General features: G+C 36.2%; 7 protein-coding genes across 8 annotated transcripts; all 7 read left to right on the plus strand.

The window, feature by feature from the left end:
- Positions 1 to 1,679: 1,679 nt before the first annotated feature.
- LOC104727898 (uncharacterized) lies at positions 1,680 to 2,867 on the plus strand. Its single transcript, XM_087472356.1, has 2 exons — positions 1,680 to 2,625; positions 2,743 to 2,867. Exons 1-2 carry the CDS (start codon positions 1,680 to 1,682, stop codon positions 2,865 to 2,867), a joined length of 1,071 nt encoding a protein of 356 aa, XP_087328482.1.
- A 447-nt stretch (positions 2,868 to 3,314) lies between these two features.
- On the plus strand, positions 3,315 to 5,296 carry LOC104723046 (uncharacterized). 2 transcript variants are annotated; one of them, XR_015571856.1, is made up of 7 exons: positions 3,418 to 3,719; positions 3,852 to 4,097; positions 4,196 to 4,560; positions 4,628 to 4,677; positions 4,773 to 4,892; positions 4,969 to 5,033; positions 5,113 to 5,296. XR_015571856.1 is itself a non-coding variant. In XM_010441340.3 (6 exons), exons 1-6 carry the CDS (start codon positions 3,650 to 3,652, stop codon positions 5,204 to 5,206), a joined length of 1,077 nt encoding a protein of 358 aa, XP_010439642.1. In that variant the 5' UTR covers positions 3,315 to 3,649; the 3' UTR covers positions 5,207 to 5,296. The 2 variants fall into 2 exon arrangements, 1 of the variants encoding a protein (XP_010439642.1); XM_010441340.3 differs by having other exon boundaries at positions 3,315 to 3,719; positions 4,196 to 4,677.
- Positions 5,297 to 10,946: 5,650 nt separating this feature from the next.
- On the plus strand, positions 10,947 to 11,619 carry LOC109127267 (defensin-like protein 164). Its single transcript, XM_019231840.2, has 2 exons — positions 10,947 to 10,998; positions 11,307 to 11,619. The coding sequence occupies exons 1-2, from the start codon at positions 10,947 to 10,949 to the stop codon at positions 11,480 to 11,482; spliced, it is 228 nt and encodes a 75-aa protein (XP_019087385.2). The 3' UTR covers positions 11,483 to 11,619.
- Positions 11,620 to 15,836: 4,217 nt separating this feature from the next.
- On the plus strand, positions 15,837 to 17,152 carry LOC104723048 (TIR domain-containing protein). Its single transcript, XM_010441341.2, has 2 exons — positions 15,837 to 16,480; positions 16,745 to 17,152. The coding sequence occupies exons 1-2, from the start codon at positions 15,981 to 15,983 to the stop codon at positions 16,995 to 16,997; spliced, it is 753 nt and encodes a 250-aa protein (XP_010439643.1). The 5' UTR covers positions 15,837 to 15,980; the 3' UTR covers positions 16,998 to 17,152.
- Positions 17,153 to 18,455: 1,303 nt separating this feature from the next.
- Positions 18,456 to 19,628, plus strand: LOC104723049 (TIR domain-containing protein-like). Its single transcript, XM_010441342.2, has 2 exons — positions 18,456 to 19,110; positions 19,273 to 19,628. Exons 1-2 carry the CDS (start codon positions 18,614 to 18,616, stop codon positions 19,523 to 19,525), a joined length of 750 nt encoding a protein of 249 aa, XP_010439644.1. The 5' UTR covers positions 18,456 to 18,613; the 3' UTR covers positions 19,526 to 19,628.
- A 1,183-nt stretch (positions 19,629 to 20,811) lies between these two features.
- On the plus strand, positions 20,812 to 25,897 carry LOC104723052 (uncharacterized protein At4g19900). The gene is made up of 5 exons (XM_010441348.3): positions 20,812 to 22,397; positions 22,486 to 22,635; positions 22,716 to 22,850; positions 22,958 to 23,128; positions 23,220 to 25,897. Exons 1-5 carry the CDS (start codon positions 21,073 to 21,075, stop codon positions 23,404 to 23,406), a joined length of 1,968 nt encoding a protein of 655 aa, XP_010439650.2. The 5' UTR covers positions 20,812 to 21,072; the 3' UTR covers positions 23,407 to 25,897.
- On the plus strand, positions 23,494 to 25,897 carry LOC104723051 (pentatricopeptide repeat-containing protein At4g19890). Its single transcript, XM_087471711.1, has one exon. It carries the CDS (start codon positions 23,494 to 23,496, stop codon positions 25,600 to 25,602), a length of 2,109 nt encoding a protein of 702 aa, XP_087327837.1. The 3' UTR covers positions 25,603 to 25,897.
- Positions 25,898 to 25,921: the final 24 nt, after the last annotated feature.

Raw genomic sequence — 25,921 nt, forward strand, 5'->3', positions numbered from 1 at the left:
GCAATGGATCCTAGAAACCCTTATCGTTTTTGGGATCAAAATTTTGTTGATCTTTTGAATTCTCAAAAAGACTCCAACTGTTCTGATAATCCTATTCCTCCTATTTCCACCCAATCCTCTCAGCCTATTCAGTTTACTAATCAATTCTCTTCTCAGCCTTCAAAAACTTTAGCCCTGGGTTCTCTTCTCAGCCTCTTAACATAACCCCTACATCTGAATCTGAAGATTGTATCGAGGTTACAGCAGATGAGATTGATGAAGACGGAGACACAGGAAGTAGGAAGCGGTGGAGTGCAGAGGAGGATGTTCATCTCATAAGCGCTTGGTTAAACACAAGCAAAGATCCAGTGGTGAGCAACGACCAGCGACTACAAAGTTTCTGGAAGAGGGTTGCAGACTATTACAAAGCTCATGATGGAGATGCTACTTCAAACGCAAGAGGGCCTTCACAATGTAAGGCAAGGTGGAGTAAGATAAAACACCAAGTCAACAAGTTTGTTGGGTGTTACTCACAAGCGAGTACAAGAAGGAAGAGTGGACAATCAGAAGATGATGTTGTGAGCATGGCGTATGAGTTTTACAAGAATGACATGAAGAAGCCGTTTATGCTTGGACATTGTTGGAGAGAACTGAAGAATGATCAGAAACGGATCACAGAACGACATGAAGAATGTAGCAATAAGCGTACTAAGCTTGCTTCTAAAGGAGATTTCTCAGCTCCTTCGAGCATTGGTGGAGACGAGATGAGGCCTCCGGGGGTTAAAGCTGCCAAGAAAAAAGGAAAGAAACCTGCAGTTAGTATTGATGTGGATGATGGTTCTGTCAGTAAGTTGGATAAGATAATAGCAATGAAGGATCAAGAACAGGCGGCTAAATAGAGGTACGACAAAATGAGATTGCTAGACAGCCTGCTTAATAAGGGTGAACTAACACCTCCTGAAGTCCTAGTTAGAGACAAACTTGTTGATCAAATGTTGACAAACATTTAGGTTTAAGAACTAACACCCGTTTAAGTCTTGGTTAACTATTGTTTAACTTGTGTTTAACTTGTGTTCTTCTTTTGTTTAACTATCGTTTAAGTCTTGTTAAACTATTGTTTAACTTGTGTTCTTCTTTTGTTTCAGGTTTTGGGATGACATATGAAGCTGTCTCGTTGCCATCTAAAGTGAAACATGTTGGTAGTCAAGCGAATGGAAGCTGTCTTTTTTTGTATTGATGTGTTCTGTTTGGAACCGTGAATGTGTTGGTTGTTTTTTAGTGCCATTCACGGGTGTCTCTTTTGTTTAAGTGTGGTCGGCTTTTGTTTGTTGAATGGACTGTTTGCAACCCGTGAATGTGTTTTGGGTTGTTGTATTTGTTTTTGTAACCCGTGAATGGGTATTGATTGTGTTTGTAAGGTCTATATATTGAAGGTTCATGTTCAATTTCATTTGCGCTTCTGATCAATTCTTCTTTTCATTTGTTCCTCCCTAAAACATAAGAAACATTTATCTTATCATCCTGATCATTTATCTTATCATTACTTCATCTCAATTCTTGTTCTCACTTCTTGTTCTCATTTCTTCTTCTCATTTCTTCTTGTTAAATATTTCCATTACCAAACTAACAGGTTTCCATAAACCTTAATAAAAAAAACCCAACTTCCAATAAGCCTCACAACTAAACCAATTTGACTAATAATGTCTAATTGGAGTTCTGATCATGAGGTTGATCAAATCGTAGAGGAGGAAGTTGATAGTATAGTGGAAGGGATTCAGTACAACTGCACTCAAGAGGAAGAACCACCAGCTCCAATATTCCGACGAGTGCACATAAATAGAGACCGCGAAGAAGGCCACACTCGGCAATGGAATTATTATTTTGGTGAGAATCCGACTTACACTCCTGCTATGTTCCACCGTCGCTTTAGAATGAACAAACCATTATTCGAACGCATAGTCAGTACTATTGAGAATGGAGTCCCGTACTTCAAACAAAGACGAGATGCTACTGGAAGGCTCGGTCTTTCTGCACTTCAAAAATGTTCAGCAGCTATACATATGATGGCATATGAATGTTCGGCAGATGCGGTGGATGAATATTTACGACTAGCTGAAACAACCGCACACAAATGCCTTGAAAAATTTGTAGAAGGAGTTATCCATCTATTTGGAGACATTTATCTCAGAAGACCTAAAACGGAAGACCTCCAAAGATTACTGAATATTGGAGAACAACGCGGTTTCCCCAGAATGGTGGGGAGCATAGATTGTATGCATTGGGAGTGGAAGAATTGTCCAATTGCATGGAAAGAACAATATTCACGTGGATCTAGAAAACCGACAATCGTACTAGAGGCACTGGTATCCCAAGATTTATGGATTTGGCACGCATTTTTCGGACCACAGGGTACGTTAAATGATATCAATGATTTGGACCGCTCACCGGTGTTTGATGATATCTTAGAGGGCCGAGCTCCAAGAGTTTCATACGTTGTCAATGGACATCAATACGAAATGGCGTACTACCTCACTGACGGTATTTATCCCAAATGGGCAACTTTCATCCAATCAATTACACTACCACGTGGTCGAAAAGCTAAACTCTTTGCTCAATGTCAAGAAGCATGCCGTAAAGATGTAGAGCGTGCCTTTGGAGTCTTGCAAGGTCGATTTGCAATCGTGAAGAATCCCGCACTTTTTTGGGATAAAGGAAAAATAGAAAAAATAATGAGAGCATGTATTATCCTGCATAACATGATAGTGGAAGACGAACGACATGAATACATTTCTACTATCCAACGGAGTTCCATCACGGTGAAGGAAGCAGAACTTCTCATGTTGATCTATCGTATTCTACAGATAGACAAACAAATCTACATAATTTGATGGGCATTCGAAATGACGTTCATGATTCACAAATGCATGGTCGTTTGAAAAAAGACTTGATTGAGCATATTTGGCAAAATTTTGGTGCAACCCATCAATAAATATTCTTCCGAATTATGTATAATATGTTTAATATTTCTTATTTTAAATTTTTGTTTAATATTTCTAAATTTGTAATATTTTATTGTTTTATATTTTATGTAAAAAATTATTATTTAAATGATTGAGCAACCTAAGTGAGTTTCTCTAGTGGAGGATTGATTTTGTTTAAGTTACTAAGTGAGTTGCTTTAATTAGTTTAGTATTAATTTTATAATTAATTAAGATTTGAGTAACCAAGTGGGTTACTTGAATGGAGATGGTTTAACATGATAAACTGTATAATCTTTGATTAGATCTATTGCAATGATGGTATATATTTTGCGTGACAAAAACACTCACCTTGGCGTGTGATTTTAGTTAACAGAATTAAAATATGAATCATCCGTCTCTAGCCGACACAAAGTACTTAGTAATTCTTGTTATACTATCATTCCCTAATTTTTATATTATACTTGTGTTCACATAGTTAAATAATGCAATAAGCATGTGAACAATAACTCCATTTCAAAAAGAATAGAAGAACATTTGGGTTTATTTTCTTAGTGTTTAATGCTCTCAAGTTCTCAACTACTCAAAGTTCTCTCTCCTTCCAACTAGTTCTATATGATAAGATGCATTGAGTTGAACTTAAACAGATAGCAAAAATCAAAAGAAAATCAAAAAGAAAAAACAAACGAGAGATGAATAGCTTAAAATCTAAAAGAGTCCTTATTGCATCTTTCTGTCTCTTCCTCCTCCAGTCATACGCAGGTCATTAATTAGCTAGATCCTTTTTTTTATAAAGTAGTTAATTCTTCACACTATAGTGTTGTTAGATCTTTACATACTATATTCCATTTTGTTGATACACTTTTTTATACCTAACTCTCTTTAATTTTTCAGTGGAAGGGATAGTCAGAATCGGTTTGACGATGGGTAATACTTCATTCAACAAACACGGAGTGGGGATGAAGACTTCTCACGGAGATATCTATTACGGAGAAATAACAATTGGTACACCGGGGCAACGTTTCACAGTCGTGTTTGATACCGGAAGCAGCGATCTTTGGGTACCATCTGGAAATTGGCAGGGCAAGAAGCCTCACAATCTTTACAAGTCGCAAAAATCAAGTACTTACAAACCAAATGGTACATTCTCAAATCTGCTTTTTAGTTTGTTTATATATAAACCATATAGTATAATGAAAAATCTCTTGATCTAACATATTTGTGTATATATATACTAGGAACAAATGTAACCCTCGAGTACGGGACAGGTTCTCTCACAGGCTTTCTAAGCATTGACAGTGTCGATGTTGGTGGAATTACAATAGCAGATCAGTACTTTACAGAGGCTCGTTCTTCTCCGGAAGGTGACCCACTTCGAAACTCATCCTTTGATGGTATATTGGGACTTGGGAGTCATCAAATTTCTACGACAGAAACTACTCCTGTCTGGGATTCGATGATGCAACAAGACAAGATTGATAAGAAAATTTTCTCCATATGGTATGGGAGGTCTAATGACGTTGGAGCAGGAGGAGAGATAATGTTCGGAGGCACAAACCCAGCTCATTATACGGGAGAGCACGTTTATGTCACCGTGGACGAGGTTGGACACTTCTTCAAAATGAACAACATATTCGTCGGTACCATAGACACTAATAAATGCTCTACAGGCTGCCATGTGTTTGTTGACTCGGGCACTACAAACATTCTTGGTCCACCGGTAAAACAAACAAAAACCCTAAATTTGAAAGAGTTTTTTTATTAATTGTCTCACGATCAATATTTGTTAATTATGTTGACGTAATTTAATTACAGGATATGATCAAGGACATTAATGGGAGAATCGATGCAGCACCAAATTGCTCAAATTATGAGAAGCTGCCTGATGTGACCTTTACAATAGAAGGAAGGAGTTACTCAGTCAGTCCACTTGATGTAAGTTGATTGAACCGATATTTTCTTTTCCTCCGTTTAGTTTCTTTTCTCTGATGTCTTTACTATGGTTTCTCAGTATATACGTAAGGTTACAAAAAATGTCTGCACAAGTAGATTCAAGGGATACAAGAATAATTTCTGGTAAGTTTTTTTTTAATTCAAAATTTTTGGTTTTAAACAAATAAAAAATCTTTTGACTGATTGTGGTTTGGTTGTGTAGGATACTTGGGATGCCATTCATACGAGCCTTTCATACGGTGTATGACTACGAGAAACTACCAATTGTGAGAATTGGCTTTGCTAAGTCGGTTTAGATTCTTACTAGAACTAAGGCCTAAGGGTTTATGAATGTTTCTGATATGTACTGATTGATCATAATAAAAAGAACACTATTTAATGTCAAATGATCATATGACACTAATTAATGTCAAAGTATAATGGTCTTTTATTATAATTTTCTTTCTTTTTTTCGTTAACTAAGTACGTAAAACTGATCTTGAAATTCTTATATATTGTTAATAATATCTCAATGAAAATGATTTTTATATAAAACTTGAAAGCAATAAAATGTCTATCGTATGAGAACAAAAATTACATGGAGACTTTTGTCTAGGTTTTTGACGTCAACGTAAAACAGAGCTTGCATCCATGTGACATTCCGGTTTGCAAAAAGATTTAAAGAAATTGATTTGACAACTTATGTCACCAAAGTGCACTTATTCTTTTATTCAAAAGTTCTGAGAGAACTCTAGAGTTAACTAAGTATGCTTGAGCTGGAGTAGTTTCAAGATGGATGACCTTCCGAGAAGTGATTGTCAGAACTGTGCGATTGATCTTCCGGAATTAAGCCAAAGCAATTAAAGGCAAGGAAAAGACCATCAAAGAGCACAAGAAAAGCCAAACCATTGGGGACTTTGAGGGCTGAAAGTTCTCAGATAAGGAAGCCCGGTTATACTGTTGGTGAAAAGGAGAAACGTAAAGCAGAGGATGAGGGTCCAAGCGCTGCAAAACAAACCAAGCTGAATCCCTTAGAGGTGATCCCGAATGAGATATTGCCCAAAGCGCAATGAGCATCCTCAGTTGGAATTGTCAAGGCTTAGGACGGTCTCAAGACTTGACAATTCATCGTCTTGAGGATTTGTGTAAAATACATTTCCCCGAGATGCTGTTTTTGATGGAGACGATGTATGGAAGAGATGTTTTAGTTGACTAACATGTTTCGCTAGGATTTGAAAGTGTGTACACTGTGGAACCTATCGGTAAAAGTGGTGGATTGGCTTTGTTCATTAAAAGCGGGGTGAAGGTGGATTTGAAATATGCGGATAAGAATCTAATGGACTTGCAGGTTCAGTTTGGTGTGAGATCCTTTTATGTGTCTTGTATATGGTGACCCAGTTTTTAAGAAAAGAAAGGAAAACTGGGAAAGGTTAAGTAGAATAGGAGTGGTGCGTAAAGAGAACTGGTGTATCATCGGGGATTTCAACGATATTTTGCATAATGGTGAAAAGTTGGGTGGTCCTAGAAGGTGTGATTCGCTTTTCAAACCTTTTGTTGAGATGATTGATGTATGCGAAATGTTGGAACTATCAAGTAAAGGAAATGGTTTTACGTGGGCTGGTAAAAGGTATGACCTGTGGATACAAAGTCGCTTGGACAGGGCTTTTGGAAACAAAGAATGGTTCAACCGGTTCCCAGACTCAAACCAATCTTTTTTAGAGATGAGAGGTTCAGACCATAGACCGGTTCTGGTACAGATTTTGGGATCAAATGAAGGTTTTCATGGGCTCTTCAGATTATATAGAAGATTGCTATCGAAGCCAAGGGTGGCTGATGTAATAACTCAAGCCTGGGGAGAAAGGGTTGATGGAAATGTTCTGAAGATTTCAGGGAGAATCCGTTCTTGCAGGAGAGCGCTCAGTATCTGGAAAAGAAACAATCCCCTAAATACTAAAGAGGAAATTCATAGGATTGAAAATGCTCTGGAGAGAGAGCAATCTTCTTCTTATCCAAGGAGGGATTTGATTTTCAATCTTGAAAGGGAGCTTGCTGAAGCTTACAGGGAAGAATAAGAGTTCACGCGACAAAGGAGCAGATTCAAGTGGTTAAAAAGCGGAAATAGAAATTCAAAATTTTTCCATGCGTATGTTAAGGAGAACCGGTCAAGATTGAGAATCGATTTCTTAATCGATGAGAATGGAATGGAACAGAAGTCTGAATCAACAAAAGGTGAGATTACAACCGACTACTTTCAAAAGTTATTTACTTCATCAAATCCGGATACCTTTGCAAGCTGGTTTTCGGGTATGTCTACGAGGGTATCGGGTGGGATGAATGAGCAGTTGATTCGAATGGTAACAAAAGAGGAAATAAAAGAAGCTTTGTTTTCCATCAATCCAGCCAAGGCGCCTGGTCATGATGGGATGTCAGCTATGTTTTTCCAACACTATTGGGAGATTGTGGGAGATCAAGTAGTAGAAGAAGTTAAGGGGTTTTTTGAAAGTGGATCTTTCCCGGAGGATTGGAATTATACGCATCTCTGTTTGTTACCAAAGATACCTCATCCGTCCCTGATGAAGGATTTAAGACCAGTAAGTCTTTGTTCTGTGCTGTATAAGATGGTATCTAAAATCATGGTTAAAAGACTACAACTGATTGTGTCAGAGACCCAAACCGCCTTTGTTCCTGAAAGACTCATCTCTGACAATATTCTGGTGGCGCATGAGTTAGTTCACAGTCTTCATACTATTCCAAAGGTGTCCACGAATCATATGGCTATAAAGACGGACATGTCAAAAGCTTATGATAGAGTTGATTGGGGCTACCTGCGATCTCTTCTGTTAGCATTGGGCTTCCACACAACATGGGTGGAATGGGTGATGTTTTATGTGTCAACTGTTACTTTTTCAGTTTTGATTAATGTCCAACCTCACGGTCTGATAAAACCGCAAAGAGGACTGAGACAAGGGGACCCTTTATCTCCGTGCCTGTTTGTGTTGTGTACTGAAGGTCTCTCTCATCTTCTGAACTTAGCTCAAGCAGACGGAAAAATGGAAGGCATTCAATTATATGAACAAGGGTCGGCTATTCATCATCTCCTTTTTGCGGATGATAGCCTCTTTTATGTGCAAAGCTAATGTGGATCAAGCAGCGGTGCTCTTAGCTATCCTTACAGCTTAGGGAAAGCTACTGGACAAGTTCTAAACCAAGCAAAGTCCTCAATCTCTTTTGGAGTAAAGGTATCCAAATCAGACAAGTGGGAGGTTAAAAACAAACTGGGGATAAGAAACGAAGGTGGTGCAGGGAAATACTTAGGTCTTCCTGGGTGTTTTAGTGGATCAAAAGTGGAAATGTTGAGCTATATCAAAGACAGATTAAATGCTAAAGTGTCGAGATGGCATGCAAAAACACTGTCAATGGGAGGTAAGGAAGTGTTGATCAAATCAGTGGCAATGGCAATGCCAGTTTTCCCCATGTCCTGTTTTAAATTACCTCAGTCTACGTGTGCTAATCTGTCAAGTGCGATGGCCAACTATTGGTGGAGTTATAGTGAAGGACATAGGAAAATTCACTGGATAAGTTGGGAGAAGCTTTGTTTGCCAAAAGAGTTAGGTGGAATGGGTTTCCGCGATATAGGTTTGTTTAATCAAGCAATCTTATCAAAGCAGGCATGGAGGTTGATCCAGTTTCCGGATAGTCTTTTTGCCAAGGTTTTAAAGTCGAGATACTATCCCAACTCTTCTCTCCTGGAAGCGGGGTTGGGAAAAAGACCCTCCTATGGTTGGAGAAGCATGATCTTTGGGAGAGATCTTCTTAAAAAAGGTCTACAAATCAGAGTAGGCAATGGCGAATCCTTAAAAGTGTGGATGGATCCGTGGGTGGAAGACGAGATCATGAGACCACCTTGGATAAAGAACTCTTTGATTGACATAAATCTTAGAGTGAGGGACCTCATTGATTTTCAGCAAAGAGACTGGGACGATCATAAGTTGGAGTATCATTTCCTTCCAATGGATATTCAGAGGATTAAAAAACATAGACCAGTGATGAACAAGGAGAACTTTATAGTATGGAGATATAACAAGAGTGGTGATTTTACAGTAATGTCATCCTATTGGTTAGCAGGAAAAATCAATAAGAAAATGGTCTATCAAGAAGCGGATATTCAGCCTTCGATTAACCTGCTTAAAGCACAGGTTTGGAAGCTTCAAACAGACCCTAAGCTCAAAAATTTTCTCTGGAAAGTGTTGAGTGGAGCATTGCCTGTCATATCCAAACTGAACCAAAGGGGTTTGAATCTCGATGAGCGGTGTCATATGTGTGGTCAAGAGGGCGAATCAATCAACCATGTTCTGTTCGAGTGTGTGGTAGCTAGACAGGTATGGGCTTGTTCAGACTATCCTTCGCCTGAGCATGGTTTTGATAGAGGATCAGTGTTTTCGAATATGCACCATCTCCTGGTAAACAGAGGCAATAATCAATGGCATGTATTACTAAGAAAGAGTTTCCCGTGGATCATGTGGAGAATTTGGAAAAATAGGAATATCTCTTTCTTTGAAGGTAAATGTTTTTCACCCCTTCAATCAGTGCAAAAAAATCAGGGAGGATGTGGATGAGTGGTTTGTTGCTCAAAGATTGGATTCAAACGGGAAAGAGAGGACGTCGAATAGGTCCGCGGAAGAAACACGAGTAACAGATTTGAGAACCACGGTTCCGAGTACTCCGAGGACCAAGGATATTTGGGAGGCCCCTCCAACGGCTTGGCTCAAATGTAATGTGGGGAGCTCATGGTCTAGAAGAAACCAACTCGCAGGTGGTTCATGGGTATTGAGAGATGATAAAGGTACGGTGGTTCTGCACAGTCGTACGGCTTTTACACGGGTTACAAGTAAAGATCAGGCAAGTTTTCTAGCTACACGATGGGCGATGGAAAGCATGGTCAGTCACAGATGTGGGAAGGTTGTTTTTGCCTTTGAAGATGCTTTGTGGGAAAGATGTGTTATGAGACCAAAAGCATGGCCTTCCTTCTCGTATGAATCAGGGGAACTGGTAAGAATTTTGAGGTTTTTTGGATAGTGGAGGGGGTAGTAGAGAAACCTAAAGCTAATAGAGGAGCTCATCTCATTGCGCACAGTGTAACAAGTGATTGCCGGATTCAATCATATGTGGCTTCCGGCTACCCGATTTGGCTTCAAGCTGTTTTCGAAGATGAAAGGGTTCAATCCTCTTTATAGCTTTCTCGTTTCTAGCAGCCCAAATGGTTTTTATAATGCAAATATATTGTTTGGCCGCTTGAAATTTTGTTTAGAACAAATCGAATAAGTTCTTAGTGTTCGTAAGGGTTTTGAGTTAGATTAAGAATTGGTCAGTAACGCTTCAAGTTGACAGTGTGTAAATATAATTAAACAGATCTTGTAAGATTGTTTAAATGATTATTAAACGATTTAGATATATTTGTCATTATTAAACGATTTTGATATTCAAATATTTAATCTTAGTTATAATTATTTTGAATAATTTGTTATTGTTTCCTAAGATTTCTTAAACAATAACTAGAATCTATTAAATAATTTTATTAAATAATTTAAAAAAATATTATTTTATTATTTTATAATCAATAGAAGTTTTTCTTTTGTTAGTTATTAAATTAATTAAAATGTAATAGCATTTTTTGTAATATGGCACATTAGGGTTAAATTTTAACAATATTGGTTAAATAAGTATATAGAGATTATGTGTTGACCATATGTACCAAATATTGCATATAATGCACTTTTTTGGAATCTAATTTTTGTTTCACCATAGTTGTCATCCTTCATATGAATTATTGTGGAAATAGTTTTCTGCCAACTAACTATTTTGCTTCTTTTCGCAATAGTTTTATATGTTGCCCAAAAGGAGTTATTTTCTATGTTTCTCACGTCCTTATCACTTATATAACGATATATGAAGACATCCTTTCTCTATAATCTATATATCTCATCTTTCAATATCAAAGGAGTCTCCAAACAAAAACAATTGGTGGACTAACGTAATCTTCTAATTGTGTCAGAAGTCATGGCAAAACTACTGTATTCGTATATGTTCATCTGCATGTTTGTTCTGACAGGTAAAATTTCGTATATGCCTTGTTACAGAACATTATGTTACAAAAATTTAAATTTTGGTTTTTAGTTGATGTGTCTAGTAAACTGAACAATTTTAATTGCATTAATACCAAAATTTCAATGTTGGTAACATAATATTAATTTAGTTATTAATATTAATTTAGTTATTAATATTAATTTAGCTATTAAGATTTTTGGTTTCTTTATTTACGTGGTAAAAAATGCGATAGCATATGCTATATCAATTACTTCATCTACTGTATATTACTTTAAAATTGTAAGTATTTAACACAATTTATTTTTGTTTTAGGCTTCTTGGCCTTTTCAAGTGCAAAGCTAAAAACATGTACTTCGGCTTTTCCGCTTCGCCACCCATGCGATCTTGAATCATGCATAAATGAGTGCTTTCGACTATTCAACACCGGATTTGCAAGTTGTAGCGGAAACAAAGTTCTTTGCTTTTGTGATTACAATTGCAAAGCTTAATTGGACATATATACTCCTCATGTATGTGATGTTCTTAACTAGAGCAAAAAACTTTAATGTTAAATACCTTAATTACTTTGATTCCATGTAACTGAAGGATATATTGTCATATGAATAAAAAAATGCTCCTTAAAAAATTCCTATCTTACTATACAATAAAATCAAGCTTCATGTGATTTACCGAGTCCTGCGCATTCAGGTTTTCGGGTTTAGACATATAACCCGTTCGAGTTTTTATACTATTTGATCGGGTTCAGGTAATTTGGGTATACTCGAATTCAAACAAACCATGAAAAAAAAACTAATTTTTATCTTTTTATAAATTTTAGAACACAGATATATATATATACATATTTAACGTTTCACATTAGGACAAATAAACTAATAGGGCAAAATGGTTTAAGATGCACCCTTAAATGCTCAAAGTATAAGGTTCAAATCCCTTTGGATGCATTTTTACATTTAGTTCGGTTCTTTCTTCGGGTTCGGGTAATATCAAAGGTACTAAACCCGACCGGGTTTTACACACTACTCGAACCCAAAAATATGACGAGAAACGAGTGACGAAGCCTAATTCCATAGTAACTAGGTAACAACTCGCACTATGTCCACGATAAATCGATTTAAACAAAATTATTATAAGTAAAATTATTATCCTAGAACTAATATTTGTTTGTGTCAAACATATTATTTGTAACTAAAATTTTTTATTTATTCAAACTTGTGTTTCTTTCGTGTAAAAAATACGTTTCACATGCTGAAATCTGTACTATTTATTGCAACATATCTTTTGTGTGGTTTAAAAATTAAATTCATATCTTCTTATGTTTTATCATGTAATCATAACAATCTTGCATGTTTTTTATGTAACCATAACAACATATAGGCGTGGGTGTTTGGGTACCCGTTCAGGTTCGGATCGGGTATTTCGGATTTTCGGATATTTTTGGTAAAGGGGTCCTAGACCCATTCGGGTATTTTTAATATTCGGATCGGGTTCGGATAAACACCCATCGAGTTCGGATCGGGTTCGGGTATCCGATTACCCAAAATATATTTCAGATTTGAGTTTGGTTTTGAATACTACGTCTTAAACTTAGCAAAATTCTAGAATTCAATTCGAATTCCAAACAAATCTGAATTCAAATCTTTTCGACTCCGATGATAAAAGTGAAGAAAAACTATGGCAAACATATTTCTTGTTGAAAATGTTCTATTTGTTTTGTATTTATCATTTTTTATATTTTTTAATTTGTAAAAACAATATTTTGGTAGACAGAATTCATGAGTGTGAAATAAAAAATACAATTTAAAATACAAGAAGTAAACTCTCTCATATCTAAAATTCCAAAAAACAAAAGTTGCACTTAGTAAGATATAAATACTTGAGGTTTTAGTATTAGTCATAAAGATTAAAATGGGAAAATGTTACAATGTATCCTTTAAATGCTTAATGACAGAGAGCGAAAGCTTAATAACGAACAAGAACGCTAGATCTCCAGGAGAACTGGGATTCACGAACGGATCTTGCTTAGAACGTCGTAACTTGACGAAGAAGCAATAGGGATAGGGTCGAGATCGGGAGCGATATCGACATGGTTTTGCAAGTCCTCCTTGCAGGACTTGAATACAAGTTGTTAGGGTTGAGAGTCCTCCTCTCTAAGCTTTACACAAAGCTCTCGTAAAACTTGTTTATTCAATAATCGATTCCCCCGTACATGTGAGGATTTGATCCCTTTTATACACCTTTTATGATAAACTCAAATCTAAAACTAAGGAAAGATATAAACACTAAATATTCTAATCCTAGTCCTTTCCAATATCAAATAATTATCAATAAAATAAGCTAACAAATCTAATGGATCCAAATCCATAAACATCCACGTAAAGCCCATCATATGCTGAATCACTTATGGTGATGGGTTCAAATCCTACTAGTTACTATTTTGTATTGGTTTAAGAGTAATATTTATATATGTTCCGATTACTACGGGTATTCCGTTCGGATATCGGATAATACCCGATCGGGTTCGGGTATCCGATTTTAATAGATCCTAGACCCATTCGGTATTTTATAATTTCGGATACGGATTCGGGTCTGGTTTTTCGGATCGGGTTCGGGTCGTATTTTCGGGTTGTCAACATATATCAAATTATTCTGTAACTTCATTTATTTAGTTTTATTATATGTTAGTAACAATTGGATTCTATGCTAAATTTTCTGAAGATAATCTAATTTATTGATTTAATATTTTTGATTAGGATATCTAAATATTTTGAGTTAGTCGGTTTGTTAATATTTTCTATAAATGACAGATTATTACCATAAAAAACCATTATGAAAAAGTTAACGAAATTCAAAAATCAACGTATTCGTGTAAAAATACATTTCACCTGTGAAATATGTGAACATGGTAAAAAAAACTTTTGCTAGAATGTTACAATTTATGGCAATATATATTTTTGTGTATTTTAAAATTCAAACGTATATTTATTGTTTGTCGAGTAACTATAACAATTTTACATAATCTAATAATCACTCATTTTAAAATCTCTGTTCAAAAATTTTCTTTCATGGTGTTCATGTTCAATAATACCCCTTTTTAATATATAAAATGATTAAATTTTAAATCCTAAATCCTAAATACTAAGTTGTACCTCCTAAAAACTATACCCTAAATATAAAATAGATAACCCAAATCTTAAAAAAAAATATTTTAAAAATTAATTTAACATATTGTAATTATGTAAAAATGGGTAAAAATGAAAATGTTAAAAATAAAAAGAAAACATTTTTGAAAAGGATTATCTCAAAAATTGTATTTATAACAAATTCTCGTTATAATATCTTTGAATTAGGTAGTATGAATGGGATATCGTCGATAAATTGATCATCAAGAAGAGATTTATACATACAATGACTAACCATATATATATGATGGATTAAAAAAAAATCTTTAGAATATTCTTTATATAGATACTTACTTTTCTTTTTCAGTTAAAAAACATTGTAAATTATATCTTAGTCTGAACCAAATAAACGATTACATAGAGTTAAAATGACACAACTTGATCTACAGTGAAATTTAGTATTCCACTCTCAATTATAACCTATCCATATCTCACTTAGGATGATATGCTGGCCACAACGACATTTTCCTTAATGATAAATTTGTATTTATTAAAGGGAAAATCATGTTTTAAACTTTCAAAGTGTGTTACTGAGTAGTACTTTAAATCTCGAGAGAATTTCACTAATACTATAAACCTTTAAAATGAATTTACTAATACTTTAAACCTTTAAAATAATTTTACTAACACTTTAAACTTTAAAACTAACTTTCATTTTTGTACCGACATAAAAAATAATGGAATAATAATATCCGTCAAGGCGAAATAGTTAAACCATGGTGGTTTAATTTAAATTTTAATTAGTTTTAGTTTATATAAATAAATAAAAAGATAAAAAATAAATTTGTGTTCATCTTCATTGTAGACCAAATTTTTAAGACGTTACTCTTCATATTATTAATCCTTTTAATAAATGCATCTCTACTGGATTCTAATTCAAATCGATTGACTTCTCATTGGAAACCAATGAATCTTCTAAATATATTGTCGTCTTCAATTTTACATTGTCAAATGTTTTAACCTTACCTCTGATTCTTCATTTTTTTTTTTCTTTGATGTATTTTTAATTTTTTTTATCAATCGTCATAAATAATTAAATCAAATTAAATTAATTAGACAAGTATTTAAATCAAACCAGCATAGTTTAACTATTTCACATTGACGGATATTATTGTTCCGTCGTCTTTTGTGTACAAATAGGAAAGTTAGTTTGAAGGTTTAAAGTGTTAGTGAAATCATTTTAAAGGTTCATAGTGTTAGTGAAAATATGTCAAAGGTTTATTAAATAATGGCTTTGGTCATATGTTATTAACTTTGGTGCCTTTACGTTGATTGGTCTCCAAATAATGCATATCATAATGGTTTGGTAGCAACTCAGATGTTGACTTTGGTCTTATGTTTATCTTTTGTTTGTATGTTCATAGGTTTAGTTGACAGGCTACAATTAGTGTAGTTGGCCGCAAAGCATGTTTGTTTGTTTTTTTTTTTTGGAAGCAATGCATTACTTTATTTATCAACAGAGTGTTCAACGCTCTGGGCACTTACTTCCAAAATCTATGCATTTATCAATTGGTTTTGAATTAATAATTATCATAGTACTCACACCAATAAGTGTCCCTGAATGTCTGAATCTAGGGATGCTGCCAACACATTTTTGTTTTGTTTCATGTATCTACGGCCAGCTTTGTTTTATATTACCAGAAATATCAGTTGGTGATACATATTTTCTAAATCACATCAGCAATAGTATGCATTTAAAAAAAAAAAGGAAAGTCTTATAGAAAACTAATTTAGACTTTGGAGGCTCACAATCCTTCTTCAAACAATCTCGCAGAAACACACCAAACCCTAGCTGTGTCAAGACCCCATGGAGAGGCAGGCTGGACCATTAACGTTCTTGAATCAGTTCAGACGCAAACCACTCCCTCTACTGTTTATCAGTTTTAGGGGGGAGGAATTACGGAACAGCTTTGTCAGCCATGTGGTGAGGGCCTTAAAAGAGGCAGGGTTCAACGTTTTCATAGATAGCCATGAGGTGAGAGGGAGAGACATCCGATTCCTCTTAAGGAGGATTGAAAACTCAAAGGTGGCACTTGTGATCTTCTCTGAAAGGTTTGCAGAATCAGAGTGGTGCTTGCGCGAGGTGACGAAGATAGCTGAGCAAGTAAGGGCAGGGTGTCTCGTAGCGATCCCTGTCTTCTATAGGGTGAGCACAAATGACGTGAAAATGCTCCAGGGAAAATTTGGTGACTGTTTTGTCGAAACTTTGGAGAAAAGAGTGGGCGTGGATCATCCGTTAGGTCCCCGTTGGATGAACTCCGTTATGTTCATTGCGGGTATGATCGGCTTCACCTCAGAAGTTCATAGGTACTATTCATTTTTCCTTTTTTTTCCTTTTTTTTTCCTTTTTTTTTCCTTTTTTTATAAATCTCTACAAGCTCCGATTTAATTATATTTATCCTTCGTAATGCTCCTACGATCCTTCATCTTAGTAGTAGTTAGTGGAACTTTTGTTTTTTTTTTTTAAGAATTTAAATGCTTTGCGCACATATATAGATGACCAGTTGAGCTACCATCACATGTTTTACAAAAATAAGAGTGATTTGGACCATTTGGTTCTTTCGATTGCAGTATTGATGACGATCTTGTGGAGGAGATTGTTAAGGCAATAAAGAGACAGCTACCATATCAGTCACCAGCAAGCAAAGCACTTGAGCGAGAGTTTACAAGAGAGCTTCTTTCTGCTTTAATTGTTTCTTGCATCTGTTATTATCTAATACCTTCTCTTTTCACTGATTTGAATTTCTTTGCCAGCCCAAAGTGGTTTTTACTTGTCCTGATGTTGTTTGTCATCAGGAAGATTATCTTCTACTTGGAGAGCTGATATCCAAAAAGCATAAAATTAAACAGTCCCGAGTACTCAATATCTCTTCCTCTCTATGTGTGTTTGCTTTAGTCTCTCTCTGCTTTTATGTTCCATATGCATCGCCCCTGTAAATTGTATGATTTTCATTGAAATATGAACACTTCGTTCTGTTTTTTGGTTGTTATTTTCTATATATAATAATTAGCAACCAGCTCCATTGATGAGTATAGATAAGATGCACTGTTCCAGTATCAGCGTTTCTGATACATCTATATACTCTTTAGTCTTTAGGTTAATTTCATATTGTTTTTCATATTATAGGTTCCTTTTTTTTCCAATTTCATATGCAAAAGTTAATTTGTTTTGAAATATTTTGATCCCATGATTTTTCATTATTGTGTTTTTCAGGTTGACTAGTTAGTAAAGGAATAAGGATGGTTGTTGACTCATTTAACAAAAATAAAATAAAGATGCGGACATTTACTTTAGTAATATATTTAATAAAAAATGATTTTAAATTCTTCGTAACTGTTTCCTTATCAAAATGTCGACTGAATGATATATTTTGTAAACTTTTAATTGTTCATGTAGTTTAAACTGTTCCATGGTTGTTGCCTTCTGACTTCATGTAAATTAAAACCTCTAATTCATGACGAACAAATTCGACATATCATCAACATATTTTAACATATATATATACATGCACTAATACGCACGAAATAGAAGGATATGCAAACATATTGTGCATATTATATATATATATATATATATATGGCTAGAATTCCCGGATGAGAAAATGTTAATAATGATGGACTGTCGGCGACACTAGGGTCTTGCAAACACTTGGTGAAGGATTCGCTCCTTCCAACCATTTTCCGAAAAGAAAAATCAGAACATGTTAAGGTGACGACGGAGAACCGATATTACAGAAGGAGAACTATATATCGGTTACGTTTTGGGTTTGGTCAAACAACGATCTGAAAACGAGACGTGAGATAACGCTAGGTGGATTGAACCAAATATTTCTAATGGTTTTATGTTACCAACTGCGATATTGATTATGATGTTCTAACTTCTAAGATATTATATTTTACCTTTGCCTTTATTCTATTTTTGGTTTATGTATGGCCTTCTTTATGGGATTTAATTAAAGAATCTCCAACCACTGTTTATAGTTGGACTATCGATTAAAAGATATGAGTGAGGTTATACGAAAAGAAAATTGGCTGTTTGGTAATAAATATGTATATTTTCTTTAATTAAATTATCACCTTTCTTCTTAAGAATATATTAATTCCAGCGTTATAATGGTAAGAGCAAGAGGATCCATCTATTACATGTTTTAGTAAACGGTTTCTTCACAAGGCTAACATATTCCCACCTGCTCAATAAAATTTGATAATATGAATGACATTTCGTATTTAATTATGTTTTAACACGTCCTTGTTATATATAGTGAAGTCACTTTTTTAAATTATGAACATTTTGTAATATTCTGGATAGTAAAGAGAAAATGGAATCCCACTTCAAAGGTTGCCACTACAGTCGCAGAGGTTGCCACTAAATTTAGTCAGCAATCATTTTATGAAATTTAGCTGTCCTCTTTTTGACGTACCAAACTCCGTTTACGTCCCATGAAGATGCCAGCTTTCCGACGCCGACCACGCCCTCAGATATTTATCAGTTTCCAAGGAAACGACGACGACCTGCGCAAAGGATTTGTCAGCCATGTCGTGAAGGCCTTAAAAGACGCACGGGTCAACGTTTTCTTAGATAGCGATGATCGATGGGAAAGGAGAGGCCCTCATCATCATGACCACCTTTTCTTCAGGAGGATCGAAAAATCGGAACTCGCTCTTGTGATCTTCTCTGACAAATACGCAGAGTCAAAACAGTGCTTGAATGAGCTGAACAAGATCCATGAGCGCGTGACCGAAGAGGAACTCATGGTGATCCCCATCTTCTACAAAGTGAACATCGAAGAAGTTATTAATTTGGAGGGAAGATTCGGGAAATGTTTTGAGGAAACGATGATGACACAAGGGAGGCAGAATCATCAATTGACCCATCACATCATGGGATGTCTAAGGTCTATTGCTAGAAAGCCTGGTTTCACTTCAGGATACTATAGGTAAGATAAAAGTAAATGAAAGTCTTCTTGTTCAGTTTCATAGATAACTCAAAACGAATCTAAAATGAAAGGATTGGTCCATGTCTTTTGTATGTATCAGCCAAGATACCATCTCACTTCCATTATGAAATATCTCTAACTGGCTCTACTCTTCGTTGACAGCAACGATAGCGATCTTGTGGAAGCGATCATTCAGGGCATTAAGAAAAAAATACCATATATATCGGCAAAACAAACAATTGGAGAAGAAGTTTTGGCAGAACTTCTCTCCGCTTCAGTGGTTGCGGCTTTGTGTTTTTACTTTATCCCTATAGCTGTTTTCTCGGATTTGGGTTTCTTCATTAGCCCACGTTGGTATCTAGCTGTTCTTTTGTTGTTTGTCGTTCGGCATAGTCTCCGATTGATTCAGAGCTGATGGGTTAAAGTGGAAAAGATGACACGTGAATCTCAACGTACGCTATATTGCAAACGATCAATGATCTCTTTTTTTTTTTTTTAATGCTTTTATGTTGTGTATATATGTTTTTCTCGTTCAGTCCCTCGCTCATATGATCATTTCAATAACTAAGGTACAAAAAAAAAAAAAAAAAAAAATGTTATAGCTGCTTGTACATGCATATTGACAAAAAAACACTACCGTATCCGTATTTATGTGAAAACGTATATTATGGACGGATCTATTACAAATTTTAACCATGTACATTTAAACGGTAGACTGATGAGTATATGTTGTAAAAGTTGACGCCGGAGATCTAAGCCAATCATATTTTGCATACTTTTTAAAAAAAAAATTTAAGCTGTAGGATTTAATTAACAATTTTGTGACGAGATTTATAAACTACTTGTGTTTTTTTTTTTTTTTTGGTAAAACTACTTGTGTTTATGTCTAAAGAAAAACATATATTGTTAAAAGCTAGGTGTGAGCGAAATATACATATTTTCAAAGTTTGTGTGCCATCATTTGTACTGATGTCTTTCCTTTAGATTTTGATAAGCCGTTAGGTCTTTATTTGGATTCGATATCTTCAAAGTTGCATATGTGAAGTTGAATGAAAATTCCATGTTTGAGATAGAAATTAAATTCGACAAAAATATCAGCTAATATGATGGTAAAAATAGATTTATTAGCTAGCTCATAAAGGTAAATTACCAAACGAAGTTGCTATGTGGATTATAGTTAGATTGCCACATACAATATGAGATTGTTTATTAATTCTAGTTTCGGCTGACTTCCAATATCCTTTCATAACAGCTTGACATAACACAAAACAAAATTTCAAGTTTTCGAGTATGCTTCTAATTACAATTATCGATGGTGAATTGTAATTAAAAAAAAAATTATTGATTTAAAATTACAGAAAATTGTAAATCATAAAAAATAATGCATTTATAGTCAACATTTAATATTAGATGTTATAAAAAAATCAACATTTAATATAATTTATTAATATGTGTGAAAAAATCTAAAAAATAGATTAATTGGAAACATAGAAAATATGTTTTAATAAAATATTTTATTGTCTTCGGTTTACTAGTTTTTTTTTTTGGGTACTTGGGATGCATATGGTATATCAAATACATCGATAATTTAGGATATCAAACAACCGGTGCCATATCTTACCGGTTCGATATAGCTGTTTCTTAGAAATGAGTACAATCCCTTCAATTGAACAAATGTGCTTTCGAATTTTTAATTTAGTCGAGTGCCGTCAGATTCGTAAACCTTTCAATGTATCAAATAGTATTCAAATGTATATGTATGTGTCCCAAACAAGAGGAACAACCATAAAATTAAAGGTTAAAAAGTTGAATCTACCACGGTTAAAATTTGGAATTACGGTTCACTTTGTATATTTGGACACAAAAAAAATATGTCGGAAAATGTAAAATAAAGTGTTAAAACACTTTCTCTTTCTAAACGGGAACGCCGGTTAGATTCCGACGGGGGAGGTTTTTGGGAAGATGTTGAGATCACGGCGTTCACGTTCCCGTCACGGCGCACAAGCTTGCGCCGTTATGTCTGCCATTCTTCTTCTCGCTTCCGTCTCACTTCTCTACACTCGTCTCTCACTCTTCTCATCTCAGTCGCCGAATCACCTCCGCGCCGGCTCCGCCGAAGACGCGGTTCTGTTCCCGGAATCTCTCCTCGTTTCAGATTCCGACGTCGTTGAAACCACCTCCGGAGGAGGAAGAGGATCTACTACCTCAACCGAAGATAGAATCGACGAGCACGACGACGCGATCGAAGGCGACGGCGTTTCGAATGAGGAAGATGAGAATCAGGACGCGGAGCAAGAGCAAGAAGTGGATCTTAATCGGAACAAGGGCTCTTCTTCTTCTTCTTCTTCTTCTTCGTCTTCATCTTCTGGGTTTTACTTCGATCACGTTAATGGAGTGATCAGAAGAGCTTCCAATAAACGATCGATCGACGAATGGGATTACGATTACGCAGGTTTTAGTATTGATTCGGATAATTCAGGAGATAAGAGTAGAGCTGCGTTTGGATCTGATGATGTTCCTTTAGACGAATCGATTCGTAGGAAGATCGTTGAGGTTTCGAGTGTTGAAGATGCGTTGTTGTTGAAATCAGGGAAGAAGGTGTCGCCATTGAGAGAAGGTTGGGGAGATTGGTTTGATAAGAAAGGTGATTTCTTGAGGAGAGATAGGATGTTTAAGTCTAATGTAGAGACGTTGAATCCTTTGAATAATCCAATGTTGCAGGATCCTGATGGTGTTGGGATCACTGGATTGACTAGAGGGGATAAGGTTGTGCAGAAGTGGAGGTTGAATCAGGTAAAGAGAAACCCTTTTATGGCTAAGAAGCCATTGAGTGTTGTTGTTTCAGAGAAGAGTGAACCAAAAGATGGAGTTAGAGAGAGTAGAGAACGGATTAGGTTGGAGAGTAGTGTTGGTGAGATCAAGAGAGGTGAGCGTAAGACATTAGATGATAATGATAAGAAGATAGAGACTAAGGAACAGGGTGTTGTGGAATCTGAGGGAAAGCTTGATGAGGTTACTGAACATATGTATGCAGATGGAACAAAGTGGGGATATTATCCTGGTATAGAACTGAGTTTGTCGTTTTCGGATTTTATGGATTCGTTTTTTAGAAAGGAGAAGTGCTCTATGAGAGTGTTTATGGTGTGGAATTCACCTGGTTGGATGTTTAGCGTTAGGCATCAAAGAGGGCTTGAGAGCTTGCTTTCTCATCATCGAGATGCTTGTGTTGTGGTTTTCTCAGAGACCGTTGAGCTTGATTTCTTCCGAAACAGTTTTGCGAAAGACGGGTTAGTAGTGAGTAACAGAAAATGCTGCCTCCATACTCCTTCATTTAGTATAGTTTTATTGATTTGTTTCTCTGTTTTTCTTTTGCAGTTATAAAGTTGCTGTTGCAATGCCCAACCTCGACGAGTTGCTGCAGGATACTCCTACTCACGTATTTGCTTCTATATGGTTTGATTGGAGAAAAACAAAGTTTTATCCTACTCACTACAGTGAACTTGTTCGGCTGGCCGCTCTTTACAAGTATAGCTTGATCACTCTCTAATCTTTATTGAATGATTGAGCATTCTCTTATCACTTAGTGATTTTGCACATATATGCAGATATGGTGGGGTGTATCTCGATTCTGATATGATAGTTTTGGGTTCATTGTCATCCCTGAGAAACACTCTCGGCTTGGAAGATCAGGCAGCGGGTGAATCGCTAAACGGTGCAGCCATGTCATTCGAAAAGAAAAGGTTCATAAACACACATCAATCCTTTGCCACATTAGAAACATCAGTTCTGTCTTAGTAACCCTTCAATGTTTCTGCCTTATGCTTTAACTGCTACCTTCTCTTTGCAGCCCGTTCTTACTTGAATGCTTGAACGAGTACTACTTAACTTATGATGATAAGTGTTTGCGATGCAACGGAGCTGATCTCTTGACTCGAGTATCTAAACGGTTTTTAAACGGGAAGCTTAACATTCGACCTTCCTCTGTATTCTTCCCAATCAGCCCACAACAAATAACAAAGTAAAACCTTTCTACTAGCTTTTGCTCAAGACCCTTTGGTCCATCTTTGTTTAAGGAAGCTTCTAACTTTTTTTGGTTTTTTGTGGAGCAGCTATTTTGCATATCCTACAACAGAAGATGAGAACTCGCAGCAAGACGAATTGTTCAAGAAAATCATCAATGAGTCATTAACGTTCCATTTCTGGAACAGCGCAACTTCATCTCTGATCCCTGAACCAGAGAGCCTTGTCTCTAAGCTTCTTGACCATAGTTGTATCCGTTGCTCCGATGTATTATAAAACTATATTTTTTTTTTAATATATAAAGAGAAGATTTTTGCAAGACTTTAAAGTCTCTCTCTCTATGGACGAGCCATTAAAGTTTCAATGGCGTCTCTTCTTACTAAATCGAATCGATTCCTTCTTAGACCTTCTGAGATACCCAATTCTCTCTGCTCTCTTCTCTTCTTCAGACTGATCTCTTCCGACAACGAATCCAGTGATTTGTCTCTTCTTCCTTCTTCTCCATCATCGTCACCTTCTCAATCTCTCGTTAAATCTGTATGTTCATTGGTCTGTAACTCCTATCTTCGTCAAAACCATGTCATATCATCATCCCCACACCGCGTCAATCTCGAATTCGATGCTAATTCTCTTACCCACGAGCAAGCCATCACTGTGGTGGCTTCACTCGCGAGCGAAGCTGGTTCAATGGTGGCGCTTTGTTTCTTCTACTGGGCAGTGGGTTTCGAAAAGTTTCGACATTTCATGAGATTGTATCTCGTAACCGCTGATTCTTTGCTTGCTAATGGGAATTTGCAGAAAGCTCATGAGGTAATGCGATGTATGCTTAGAAATTTCTCGGAGATTGGGAGATTGAACGAGGCTGTTGGTATGGTTATGGATATGCAGAATCAGGGGTTAACACCTAGTGCTATAACTCTGAATTGTGTTCTTGAGATTGCGATTGAGTCGGGTTTGATGGAGTATGCAGAGAACGTGTTCGACGAAATGTCTGTGAGAGGAGTGTGTCCGGATTCTAGTTCTTTTAAGATTATGGTTATTGGTTGTTTTAGAGATGGTAAGATTCAGGAAGCTGATAGGTGGTTAAGTGGGATGATCCAAAGAGGTTTTATTCCTGATAACGCTACTTGTACTTTGATCCTCACTGCTCTGTGTGAGAATGGTTTAGTTAATAGAGCGATTTGGTATTTTCGTAAGATGATTGATTTAGGGTTTAAGCCAAACTTGATAAACTTTACGTCTTTGATTGATGGATTATGCAAGAAGGGAAGTATCAAGCAGGCTTTTGAGGTGTTAGAGGAGATGGTTAGATATGGTTGGAAGCCAAATGTGTATACACACACGGCTTTAATTGATGGGCTATGTAAAAGGGGGTGGACTGAGAAGGCGTTTAGGTTGTTCCTGAAGCTTGTTCGTAGTGATCATTACAAACCCAATGTACATACTTATACTTCGATGATTGGTGGGTATTGCAAAGAAGATAAGTTGAACCGTGCAGAGATGTTGTTTAGCAGAATGAAAGAGCAGGGTTTGTTTCCTAACGTTAACACATATACTACGCTCATCAATGGTCACTGTAAAGGTGGAAATTTTGATAGAGCATACGAGTTGATGAATTTGATGGGTGATGAAGGTTTTAGGCCAAATATTTATACGTATAATGCGGTTGTAGATAGTCTCTGTAAGAAATCAAGGGCGACTGAGGCATATGAGTTGCTGAATAAAGCATTTTCTCGTGGATTAGAAGCTGATGGGGTTACTTACACTATTCTTATTCAAGAACAGTGTAAGCAAAGTGACAATAAGCAAGCTCTTGCTTTCTTTTGTCGGATGAATAAGACTGGTTTTGAAGCTGATATGCGCCTGAACAACATATTGATAGCTGCATTTTGTAGGCAAAAGCAAATGAAGGAAAGCGAGAGGCTTTTTCAGTTAGTGGTGAGTCTTGGCTTGGTTCCAACTAAGGAGACATATACGTCTATGGTTAGCGGGTATTGTAAGGAAGGTGACATCGATCTGGCTTTGAGATATTTTCACAACATGAAGAGACATGGTTGCGTTCCTGATAGCTTCACTTATGGTTCACTAATAAGCGGTCTCTGCAAGAAGTCCATGGTAGATGAAGCTTGTAAGCTTTACGAAGCGATGATTGACAGAGGCTTGTCTCCTCCTGAGGTAACTCGGGTCACATTAGCATATGAGTATTGTAAGAGGAATGATTCAGCCAACGCAATGATCCTGCTTGAACCTTTAGATAAGAAACTGTGGATTAGAACTGTTAGGACACTTGTGAGAAAGTTGTGTAGCGAGAAGAAAGTCGGCGTGGCAGCTCTGTTCTTCCAGAAATTGTTGGAGAAAGATGGTACCGCTGATCGTGTCACCTTAGCTGCTTTCACTACAGCTTGTTCTGAGTCTGGTAAAAACAACCTTGTTGCTGATTTGACCGAGAGAATCTCCAGAGGAGTAGGCTAGAGAAGTGTTTCAATAGCTAATCCAAATTGTGGATCAAGAAACCGTGTTGAGGGAAGTACATGGACTGCTGTTGTTGCATTCTGAATGGAGGGTGGGATTTTGATTATTATCACCAAGACATGAGTGTGAAACTATCTGCCAAGATATTGAACAACACATACTTTTTGAGGGTGATTCGAGTATAAAATTGTCGAAAATTAAACCTTCACGAAATGTTTGATTGTGTTAGTTGATGATTAAGTTTTTATTAATGTAAAAGTACCAATCATTTGAGAAAGAAGTGGGTTTTCTAAAAGTTTTAAACAGGGACCTAGACACT

The sequence above is a fragment of the Camelina sativa genome, chromosome 11, assembly GCF_030686135.1.
Source record: "Camelina sativa cultivar CO46 ecotype springtype chromosome 11, ASM3068613v1".
NCBI lineage: Eukaryota > Viridiplantae > Streptophyta > Magnoliopsida > Brassicales > Brassicaceae > Camelina > Camelina sativa.

Bases quoted from the DNA above. Each gene is read 5' to 3' on its own strand.
- LOC104723046 (XM_010441340.3), top strand. From the start codon at position 3,650: ATGAATAGCTTAAAATCTAAAAGAGTCCTTATTGCATCTTTCTGTCTC. The intron at 4,098-4,195 runs GTACATTCTCAA...TATATATACTAG, and splicing joins AAGTACTTACAAACCAAATG to GAACAAATGTAACCCTCGAG. The intron at 4,678-4,772 runs GTAAAACAAACA...ATTTAATTACAG, and splicing joins CAAACATTCTTGGTCCACCG to GATATGATCAAGGACATTAA.
- LOC104723049 (XM_010441342.2), top strand. From the start codon at position 18,614: ATGAAGATGCCAGCTTTCCGACGCCGACCACGCCCTCAGATATTTATC. The intron at 19,111-19,272 runs GTAAGATAAAAG...CTTCGTTGACAG, and splicing joins TTCACTTCAGGATACTATAG to CAACGATAGCGATCTTGTGG.
- LOC104723048 (XM_010441341.2), top strand. From the start codon at position 15,981: ATGGAGAGGCAGGCTGGACCATTAACGTTCTTGAATCAGTTCAGACGC. The intron at 16,481-16,744 runs GTACTATTCATT...TTTCGATTGCAG, and splicing joins TTCACCTCAGAAGTTCATAG to TATTGATGACGATCTTGTGG.
- LOC104727898 (XM_087472356.1), top strand. From the start codon at position 1,680: ATGTCTAATTGGAGTTCTGATCATGAGGTTGATCAAATCGTAGAGGAG. The intron at 2,626-2,742 runs GTGCCTTTGGAG...ATAACATGATAG, and splicing joins ATGCCGTAAAGATGTAGAGC to TGGAAGACGAACGACATGAA.
- LOC104723052 (XM_010441348.3), top strand. From the start codon at position 21,073: ATGTTGAGATCACGGCGTTCACGTTCCCGTCACGGCGCACAAGCTTGC. The intron at 22,851-22,957 runs GTTCATAAACAC...TTCTCTTTGCAG, and splicing joins ATGTCATTCGAAAAGAAAAG to CCCGTTCTTACTTGAATGCT. The intron at 23,129-23,219 runs GTAAAACCTTTC...TTTGTGGAGCAG, and splicing joins AGCCCACAACAAATAACAAA to CTATTTTGCATATCCTACAA.
- LOC104723051 (XM_087471711.1), top strand. From the start codon at position 23,494: ATGGCGTCTCTTCTTACTAAATCGAATCGATTCCTTCTTAGACCTTCT.
- LOC109127267 (XM_019231840.2), top strand. From the start codon at position 10,947: ATGGCAAAACTACTGTATTCGTATATGTTCATCTGCATGTTTGTTCTG. The intron at 10,999-11,306 runs GTAAAATTTCGT...TTTTTGTTTTAG, and splicing joins CTGCATGTTTGTTCTGACAG to GCTTCTTGGCCTTTTCAAGT.